The sequence below is a fragment of the Echinococcus granulosus genome (assembly GCF_000524195.1).
Source record: "Echinococcus granulosus chromosome Unknown EG_S00005, whole genome shotgun sequence".
Lineage (NCBI taxonomy): Eukaryota > Metazoa > Platyhelminthes > Cestoda > Cyclophyllidea > Taeniidae > Echinococcus > Echinococcus granulosus.
In genome coordinates this window covers 1,388,873-1,399,435 of record NW_020170385.1, presented here as the reverse complement: position 1 = coordinate 1,399,435, position 10,563 = coordinate 1,388,873, and the positions used below count along the sequence as shown (strand labels likewise).

Sequence of the window (10,563 nt, the reverse complement as noted above, 5' to 3'; positions counted from 1 at the left end):
CTCAGCTGATGGGTGATTTTTGAACCACTGACTATACTGTGATTGTCGACGCAGGAGGTTGGCAAAGGGGAATGTGGATTTGAAGTATGAAAGAAAATTTGGGATTTTTATTGGTGTGATACATTGCTTTACAGTGTATTTGACTCTGGTGACACTATACATTATTCCGTACTACCTTATTTTACTAGAATTTATTGGATGGCTCGAGGCGTTGCAGTCGTAACTATGTAATATTTGGATTGTATGTTAATCTTTTCTTTTCGTTTAGTCGAGCATTGGAGGACAAGGCTTTTAAGCCATACTGGTAGCTTCTACTCCATCTGTGCTCTGTTAATGCATATTCTGCTTCAGTATTTTCGCTACTTCGTTTCTCAGGGAAGTCTTTGCGGAAGTGAGAGTAGGATCTTGATTGCATAATATTAGAAGGCCATGTAATTACTGGTGCTTTATCTTATTAACTTCGAGGTCCTTAATGAGCATATGCTGATACAACATCGAGTTAAGCACTTTTACCGAGAATATGTTTAACAATGATCCAAATTTGACGCCACCAATTCCAATTACGATGCATAGGGCTTATTAAAATTTGCTGTTAAGACAAAATAAACACCATACGGGAGTTTGCAAACTTACATTTAGGTTTTTTTAGGGAGAATCATCTAAAGGTTGCTTATTTCTAATCCAAGGCCGTACGAATATTTCTACAAATTGTGGCAAACGTAATATTCAGTATTTTAGGCCACTAAACTGAGTAAATTTTCAAAATAATAGGTTTTTTAAAAGTTTTACACAAATAAAGTTTTTAAAGGTTTTGATTACTGTAAACATTTTCAAGCGAGCTTAATTTGTTTAAGCTTATGGAATTGACATGTGGAAGCTTCGGATGCTGCATTTTATTAGTGACAGTAATTGTGTGCCATTGCAATTCTACGGTTTCTAAGCCAAAAGTCGCCTCAAATTTCACTTATAACCTATTCGAATTGGTTGTGTATGGATTTGATACATGAACTGTTACCTTGTAGCTCCTAAGTCATCTCAAATGGATAGGTTTCGCAAATCCCTCAGCGTACGCAAGAAGAAAGAGCCCGAAACCACCGAATCATCTAGACCTCAACTTTGGATTGAAGATGAAAGGAAAATCAAGGAAGGTTCCTGTAGCTTTCAAGTCAAAGTAAGCCTTCTATGCAAAATTACTCCCAGTATCTTGGTTGTATTGAGGTCTTTGAGTCTCGAGGTATGCAGGTCTGTGAGGAAGCCATAAAAGCACTTCGGAAATCTAAAGTATTGCATGCTTGCATCTATACTTGTTTCTAGAGAAAAACCCAACGAGCTCTTCTGTATGTTAGTGGCGATGCGTTACGAGTCTCTGATGAGATTAGCAAAGTAAGTTGGTATTAATTTAAAAAATGCAAACTAGCACTTGATTGTTGATCAAACCATCGAGAAGGTATCTTTTTGTGCTCCTGACCGTGGTCATGATAAGGGTTTTGCCTATATTTGCCGTGATGGGGCGACTCGTCGGTGGATGTGCCATGCGTTTCTAGCTATTAAGGAGTCGGTGGGTCATTGCTATCAAATTTTATCCTAGATCTCGATTTTCTTTCTTCCTTGTTAGTTTATTGCGGCTCGGCAACTACTTAACCCTTTGTCATCCTTGTGTTTATCACTTATTACAAATGCTACTTTACTTGAAGAATAGATGGCATAACCAATGTTTCTTTTTACAAAATAGGGCGAACGTTTGTCACATGCGGTTGGCTGTGCATTCGCCATTTGTCTTGAAAGGAAACAGAAGCGCGAACGCGATGCGGTGCAGGCTACTTATGCTAACGAAGATGGAACTTTCGTCCGAATGAGTTCCTTCCGTCAGGTGTGCATCGTTACATATTTGTATGAACATTACGCATTTTATGCATGTTCCCGTTAAACCGCCTTAAAAAACGGATATTTCTCACAGGAATGCATAGGATCGGAACAATTGTCGTTGGCGTTTTGGAACAACGACGTGTCGAAACCTAGCGAACAATAACGAAATAGATACATTTTCTGTCAGTGCTAATCAGTTTAACCCATCACATTTTATGTTGGTTCCGAAATGCTTTCTCATTCAATGCTTTTTGTCGTAGTTTGCTGCTTGTATTGGTCAACGCACTGGAGGGACTTGAGATTATAATTTATGCATTACCAGTCACTCACTCATTTGAGCTCTTCTTGCAGTTGTAAACGCTGAGCATCTAACTAACGCTTCTTTGTCCACGTAATCTAAAAACTCGAAAGAACTACTAAATTGATCCATTGCTCACTAAAAAATACTTTGAGCTTAGTAATTGTTCGCTTTCCGAAATGCCCTAGCCAAAGTGTCCATTTATAAGTTATAACCCGAGTTTCACATTGTTTATTTGCTGTTCGACCCGGGAAACCTATTGATAATATATTGGTGAGAAGCTTGTATTCATCACAATTTATCAGCTCACTCATTAGGCTCTAACGTTCTTTTTCGTAGGGTTGAAAATTGTTTCCGTCGTGGGATCAGATCCTTATTTCGAATTAACAGTAACAGGACTTTTGTTAGTGGGTCCGAAATCGTTTATAATGTTTAGCACTTTCTATCCTTCATTGTCATATTATTTGTACATTCCTTGTTAGGTAACCTAGGCAATTGCCGGCTAGTTTTAAAAGCCGATGCTGAGTCTTAAACGTGTTTTTGTTAATACCGCCCAAATGCAACCTGGACGTTAATTTGGCGCTTACTACGCAATTTCACGCCATACTATTGTAACAATGGGGATTTTATTATTAGAAATTCCTCATCATTTAATTTTTAAAATAATGTATAAATTAAATAGTTTATTATTCCTCTGTTTCGCTCTGGAGATTTATCCTGTTTTTTTCCTGGTAAAGTGTTTATTGATTAGGTATTCTGGTCATCATCACAAGAAATCATTACTAAATAAAGCTATTCATTTGGTTTATAACCAGATTCCCAAACTTATCACTTTTACGCTTTGATGAAAAGGCTGATCTGGCATAATATATTCTTTATTGTTGTTTGATAATTAAAGACTAGTCTTTCTGAACGTCTTCTTGATCCCCAATCTGCGATTGTTGTTGACCACCCTGCCGAGGCTCCATCTAAATCTCACGTCTCGGAGGCCAAGATGGATAACGGAACCATAGTTCCATTTGAAATTGGGCCTGATAAGGGTGCAATCCCACCGAAACTCGGGAGCGGCGCCATTCCTCGACCCCGTGCCAGTCCTTCCCTCATTGAGCGTCAGGTTGGTTTTCCCTGCTGAATGTATTGAGTCGCCTTGGGTGTAGCTGCAAACTTCCATTTCAATCGAGTCACAGGTATCGCTTCTTGCAGGTAAATCAACTGCTCCACAAACTGACAGGGAATTGATTCCATTTGGTTCTCAAATGTCCGCATTTGTGACGGTTCAAAGGCTTTTTAACTTCACTAACCTGCATTCGTTGTTTTTTTTTCGATTGCCCAAATTACTTCCAAATAGCATTTCAAACTTTCAACTCCGCATATCTATAAAACTAAAGACTTGTGCACCACATAACTTCTCTGGGTAGAGACTACTCTGTAACCCGATTGTTCTGCACCTCTTTGGATGAATACCACTTTGGTGTTCTTGCTCAGTTTGGGTGCTTTTTTCTACAAAATTGATTCGAAGTAACATTTAGCTAAAAAAAAGTTTATTTGTGGAAATCATAGTTCGACATGTAGTGCTCCTTTACCACGACAATCAATGAATGATTCTCCAAAATCTTAGTAAACATGAACAAGCGTATTTTTATGCAGTGCTTGAAGGGACATACAGGAATTTACCATATTTATGGAATCTGCTTTATCCGCTTTTGGTCGTGCTTTCTTTTTGCATGAAATTATATTGTTTTACAGTGGCCTCTATGTACCTTCATAACTATTCCCCATAAATTAACGAATTTCATTTTAAGGCAAATGTTATTACTTTCTCCGTTTCGTGGCAAACGATATCTATATTGCAGATTTTATTGTATTTGCCCTTCTTTTTAATCGTAATTGTTCCCTCATTAATTAAATTTGGGACTAATTTTCTCGTTTCCTGCAATTTCTATTTTGCAGTAGCTGCTTTTGATTATGAAGAACGCCTAAGCTTACTCTGTTTGACACCTTCCCAGCCAAAATGATGTCTGTTCGCGATACGGTTGAGTGTTCTTTGTTCAAGCTCCTTAAAGATCCATTCTCTTAATAGTGCTCGATCTCCTGAAAAGATTTCTTTATTCAAAAAAATTATAAATTGTCCCAAAATTCACCTTCATTTCAGTTCTGTTTTGCCGACATCTTTTGTAAAAGGATTTGTGTATGTTGCAATTATAAGATCCTTCTATGCCTTCACATTTCCAATCGCAGCTCTAATTTCTTATTCTTACAATTTATGAGAGAATAGCTGGAGATGGTTTGTTGAAATGTAGTACTTTTAATTGATTCCTGACTCTTACTCTTTCTACTCCAGTAATAACTATTATCAATTATGCTCTCGATTATTTATCTATGTGATCTGCCATGCATGTCTTTCATAAACTTGTAAGTTAGTAGGATAGCCTCTTTTGAACTAGTTTACTGCAGAATACGAAATCACACTGAATCTCCAAGAACTTAGGTAACTTATGATTATTTTTGGGTACTAATTGATATAGTTCAAATTGGTAGCATTCGCTATCACCGTTTCACTGTGTCCGGATGACTGTTAAAATGCACATTTCTATTTTCCGTTTCAGACGTCATTGAGGCTGTTCCCGAAGCTACAGGAAACTAGTCCTTTCAAACATCATTTTTCCATGCGTTCAAGGGATCCGGGAGCCTTAACACTGCAAAGAACAAATCTTATTATGAATGGTACAAAATTTTATGATTAAAGTCAACTCGTTACTGCATAGTCTCATTTGTTGTGCTACTCCGTTTTTCTACTGCCCTTGATCTTATTGTATATTCTGTTTTACTTTTAAAGAAGTAGGCCTCCTGCATCTCTATTATATTTCATGATAAAAACTGGTAATCGCAGATTTTGTTCCATAATTGGATTCTTATCACGCGACTTTGCCTCATATCTAAGGCGGGTTTGCTGCACTCCATGCTTGGTTCTGTATTTCATCAACATGACTTCGGGGTTTTACTAATTTTCACGTTGTCTGTTGAAATGTTTCGGAATCTAGGTTGTTTTCAATGCGTGTTTGGCAGCTCGTCGCGTTTTTGAATGTTTCACGACTTTAAGCCATGCGGTGTCTGTGCATCCGTAGATCACATTATACATTTGTCAATACAAAGAAATCAAGTTATCTTAGTATTTCCTATTTCGTGTTGCGTTGATTACACAAAATCATGAGTAAAACAGCTGTAAGACCTCTGAAACATCTGTACAAACCTCGATGTAGACCATACCCTACACACGGCACAATATCTCTGCGTTTCTCAAAAGATACGACAAGGTGTGCGTTCACTATTTCCACTCAACTTATGGATCTTGTATAAAGTCGTACGTTTCCTTTAACAAATTTTACTATATTCTCTGCGGGCATTCTCTTCGGGACTGGATTGCGTAATAACTTTCCTAGTGATGTGAACATTTTTTTATTCCTAAATATTTAAAACGAATAAGAACATGGCATGCCTTTTACTTTAATTTCCCCTCATTCACGCATAACTGGAGCTTATTCGCATTCTCTAATTCATGTTTATATGATTTTTGTAGGGGCAACGATCCCCGAGGAAACTAGTACCGAGTTGGAAGAGACGTCAGGTACAAATCATTCGGCAGATTCCATGACGTTGCCCTTGAGAAGGACATCCCAAACTCCCCAACCGGCTAATTTTGCATTCCGTAATCCTCTAATCACTGGGATAACGAGGGTATCACCCACTTTCCCCGTATCGTTCGATGAGATTGATACCTCAGCCACTGGAGGTCGGGAGGAGATTGATGACCTACTTGCTCTGGATCCCTTTTCCGCCGCTCCCTTCAACCCTGCCACCATTCAACAGCATCAGACGGCTCAGCAGCAACAACAACTGCGGAGTTTGAATAATTTTTCTTCAAATACTACCTCATCCATACCTCCGTGCGGAGTTTCACTGGTAGGTAGTCTACGTATTTTACCATTGATCCTTTTGTTGTAACGAGGGGTAAATGTCATCATTATTGCCCTATCACGTCTCTTTAATTCCTCCAAGCAGCACTTTACTATGGAATTTTGTGAAGTAACATAACAAGCAAAAAAACTGCTTTGGTAGTTGTGCATGAAAGCACGCAGTTCTCTGTAAATATGCTGTTTTCATGTCATCTTGCTACGATTGTTTCACGTTATATTGCTCATAAAACAGCCGAAATTTGGAATCTTTTGTCGAAATACGTTGCTACTCTCCGGATCATAGTGGTATTATTTCACATTTAAGCATGCTAAAATCCAAGTAATTTCCACGTATGCGAATAACTGAAATTTTCTTTGATCGAATTCGTAGCCTATTCTGTGAACCCCTTCTCGATTGTTTTCAGTTACTTCCTGTGAAAGTGTCCAAACGTATGTACCTTAGATTTTTCCATGACTCAATGAATGGATCATTTTCTATCTGAGCGTATTTTGTTAATTTACTTTATTCAGCCACCTTGTCGAGGACGATATAGCTATTATACGCATATCCATTACTTAAACTTTCCCAATGGCACTATTATGTCTCGATAACTTGCAGGCAGCGTCACCGGCACTTTTTCCACTCTCTGACTGGCCGGACATTGCTGATGATGGTGGTAGCGACGGGAGCGCTAAAGTCTTCTCTGCGCCTTTCACTCTCACGTCGATGGAAGTTGCTCCCGTTACGTCATTTCCTGATAATTCGGAGCTGATACCGTCCCTCCAGTCACATTCTGCAGGCGGTAATGCATCACACGTAGAAGCGTCTCCCCTTTTCCACTTCCCATCCTCGCCAACTACTACCGAAAGCGCCATTTCATCCTCAAATGCGATGATTCTCTTTGGAGCAGATGTCAAATGCCAGCCGTCGTTGGCTGAGTCCTCCACAGGTACTGATCCTACTGACCTTACGCAATGGATAATTGTCAGGTGAAATTCGGGACCATCTTGTACTTGCCCAGCTGGCACCGTTCGATGTCATTCTTAGGTCTAGTTACAGCTATTGCCTCATGAGCTCTTTTGGATCTTGCCACTTCTGGTAGCTCACTATTTTTTGTGTGAATTAAGAAGCTTCTACTTTCCCCCTTAATAATAATTATTGCTCTTCCTAATTGACTGAAGCTTAAGTATGTTAAGCGCAGTGCCGCTGGGAGTCGATTCGCGTGGGTATTGCAATAATCATACTACGTATCCAGTGAATAGACGTTTGTATATTTGTTATTGCATCTTGCCATGGGTAATTAAACCTTAATTTTTTGAATTTTTACTGGTCAAAAGCCATAATTTTGTCCGAAACTCTTCCTATCGACTTAATAAGCTTATTGGCGCTGATTCAATCACAATCACGTTTAGATTCAACCCGTCTCATAGTATCACTCTCCGATTGGTGTCGATGTGACTGTGTCTGTTTATTTTTATCGTAAACATCTATCCTACTGGTGTGTTCACTTTGTCACCGACATTGCTATGCCAACCCTGTTAAATCATCGGCTCTACTGTGCTGTTTTATTACAGTGTTGCAGATAAACGCATTGGAATCCCAAATGTGTGATTTAAAGAAAACTGATCGAATGACGTTCTCATCAAATTTTCAAGGTACTTTGAGAACTGCAGTTTCAGCAATGTTGGCGAACATACTGATGCTGATTTCGTCATGATTTGCCCGTGAACGTGCCATGGGTTATCCTATTCTGACTATTTTATAGTCTGGGTATTCTAGCTGGGAAAATTCTGGTGCATACGTAATTGAGTTCCTAAGCTTCTATCGCAGTAGTCATTGTGCTATTTCGTCAGACCGAAATCTAAAACCAACATGGTGTACCTTCTCACAGTAAGACAACAGAGCTTTGCTTTACAGTACTTCCATTTAATTATTTTTGGTAACCAGATGTCGAGTTATCAATTATTCATCATAATGAAATATGTGTTTCAACTGGTTCCGAACGCAGTCACTGCTTCAAGTGCCACATGTCTGCGCTATTTTAGTGACCACGGTGTTTGCGGGTGCACAGCGGCCGAGTCCTGAGACGGCCCTGACACAATGGCTACCGGGTCGGTTGCCACACAAGCAGATCACTTTTGGTGTCGACCCCTTCGACCTTGACTGGGCGGAACGGGCAACTGCGGTGGCCAAGGGCCAACTGGCGGCTTGCTTTCTCGCCTCCTCTACCACCCCCTTAGGACACTTGCCGGCAGCACTGCCTCCTCATCCTCCTACTGCTGCTGCTACTGTTTGTACCAATCCATTCCTCGTCCTTCCCCCTGATGAACGGTGAAACGAACTGTGAGCGGTGCCTTGGCGAGCAGCAAATCGACCTATTCGTAGAGCTCTGAGCATTTACTCCCTCTTTTCTTGCCCAAATTCAATACTGTGATTAACCACCTCAGTTGTTCTCTCATTTTCATCGCGATCACTTAAGCCTTCCTCTCCTGACCTGGGTAATATCATCCACCTTTTTGTTGTTCTATTTCGTTCGTTTTCTTGCATGTTCCTCAACGCATGATGCAGTCGTCAATACACACATGTGAACACTTGACTTCAACCTCCTTTTGTCAGAAAAAATAATTTGTATTCATCTAGACAGATAACTTTATTTAACAGCCGTGTTTGAATTAATGGCATGCATCGAATATTGCACCTCTCTAACGGGCTGGGATGGCTAGGCTTACGATTACTAGTGTGTCTCAGTTCTAGCCCCCATGTAAGTGTGTTATGTAAAACTCGTTCAATGTCAGTAAGTTTTTACAGGTCGTGTTTCCTGACTAAACATGGACTATCTTTGTGCATGGCAGAACTATTTGGTTATTTGATAGAGCGTGATTGTGCTTATTTTTGTCAAGAAGATTCCTGCATTCGAGGCTGCGTACATGGATTTAATAAATGGGGAAATAGGGTCTCACCGTGCATGGTATGCCTTATGCTCCTACTTGCGCAACACTAGCATAGCGGTACTAATTGCAGGTGAATTGCATAAATTGACGCTAGTATTAGCAATGTCAATGGGAAGAACTTTAATTAGATCATGAGTGTGAGCTCATTCGTGTCAAAGCTAAGAGAAAGTACTTTAAAAAAGTAGCTGAAGGTGGCTAGCGGATTGAAAAGTCGTTTACTAGCATTTGTGACATTCTATGTAGAGAGCAATGAATTTTCATAAGTGTTAATAAAACCCTCTCCCTCAAAACAATACAAACTTTCTAGTTCCGCACCCCATGGTGGAGTGATTTCAACTCAAGCAATAGAAAGATTATACTAAGATTGTGACGCAATGAAGGAATAGTAAAGCAGGAGTTTTTTTTATAAAAATAGCCTCACGAATACCTGGTATTCGGAAATACGCTGTAAGCTGAGCATTCACAGGCTGATTTTCAGTGAGACTAAATGATGGCTTTTGTAAACACCAACCTTCTCAGCAGGAGTCATGAATGAACTTTCGAGGACTCGTAATCTCTGGATTTGTGGAAGGGCTTTTATTCGCTTTCCTACGTGAGGTGTGAACAGTACCAAATTTCGACCTTGCGTATTCTCATAAACTAGTCTCACCGTGTAGGAACATATTTTCGAAGTACAAACAGTATACATACAATTCCGAAAACAACTGAATGGATCGAAAGGCAAGATTTAGACTATGTGATATTGATTTTTACTTACTAAACTGTAGTAAACTAGTACTTTGTTAGACTGTGCGCTTAACGACGTAGAAAATTCAGTTTCCACTTGTTGCACTATCGCCTTCCGGTGTGGTTATTGAGCCATACCGGTAGCCTCCAAACTTCTCTACGCACTAGCAATATACATTCATCCTCAGTGCCTTGACATTGTACGACTTCAGGGGAAAATCGGGGCCTTAAAATGAATTGGAAGCCCGCCATAGGTGCTTTGAGGGTGGCTGTCTTTTCCTTTATTTAATAAAACCACACTACATGCAAGCTTTTTACACTGGTTTATGAAGTCAGATAACGAATTAATAATTAATTCGTGGAATATGTAACACATGTTAAATAGAGAACAGGGAGGTGAATAGAAATGGCAGCTAGTGGAATGCGCGATATTTGATGTTAAGAGCGTATCACACCAATAAAAATCCCAAATTTTCTTTCATACTTCAAATCCACATTCCCCTTTGCCAACTGTAATACGATGGTGGTTTATCCCTCGATTCTGGTGAGGCGCCACTTTTGTGCTTCGAATTAGCCCCCTTGTACCTCGCTGGGTGGGCTGGCCTTTTGGGCCATGCCAATAGCCCAGACACCTTCTCTGCGCTGAATATATATTCTGCCCGAGTATTTTGTCTTCTTTCGTCTTCAGGGAGTCTCGGGACGCTACACAACCTCCTGCGTCGACAATCACAGTATAGTCAGTGGTTCAAAAATCACCCATCAGCTGGG

At 39.9% G+C, this 10,563-nt stretch overlaps 1 protein-coding gene across 1 annotated transcript in view; it reads left to right on the top strand. All coding sequences in view use genetic code 11, as the record gives it.

The window, feature by feature from the left end:
• Positions 1 to 1,039: 1,039 nt before the first annotated feature.
• Positions 1,040 to 10,563, top strand: part of EGR_01408 (hypothetical protein) — a gene marked incomplete at both ends in the record, with an annotated part of 13,506 nt that continues 3,982 nt past the window's right edge. The window contains 9 exons of the mRNA XM_024490657.1: positions 1,040 to 1,234; positions 1,315 to 1,383; positions 1,418 to 1,558; positions 1,733 to 1,870; positions 3,063 to 3,278; positions 4,771 to 4,888; positions 5,742 to 6,124; positions 6,737 to 7,067; positions 8,164 to 8,449. Of these exons, the coding sequence (XP_024354981.1) occupies positions 1,040 to 1,234; positions 1,315 to 1,383; positions 1,418 to 1,558; positions 1,733 to 1,870; positions 3,063 to 3,278; positions 4,771 to 4,888; positions 5,742 to 6,124; positions 6,737 to 7,067; positions 8,164 to 8,449 (1,877 nt within the window). The remainder of the gene's footprint in view (positions 1,235 to 1,314; positions 1,384 to 1,417; positions 1,559 to 1,732; positions 1,871 to 3,062; positions 3,279 to 4,770; positions 4,889 to 5,741; positions 6,125 to 6,736; positions 7,068 to 8,163; positions 8,450 to 10,563) is intronic.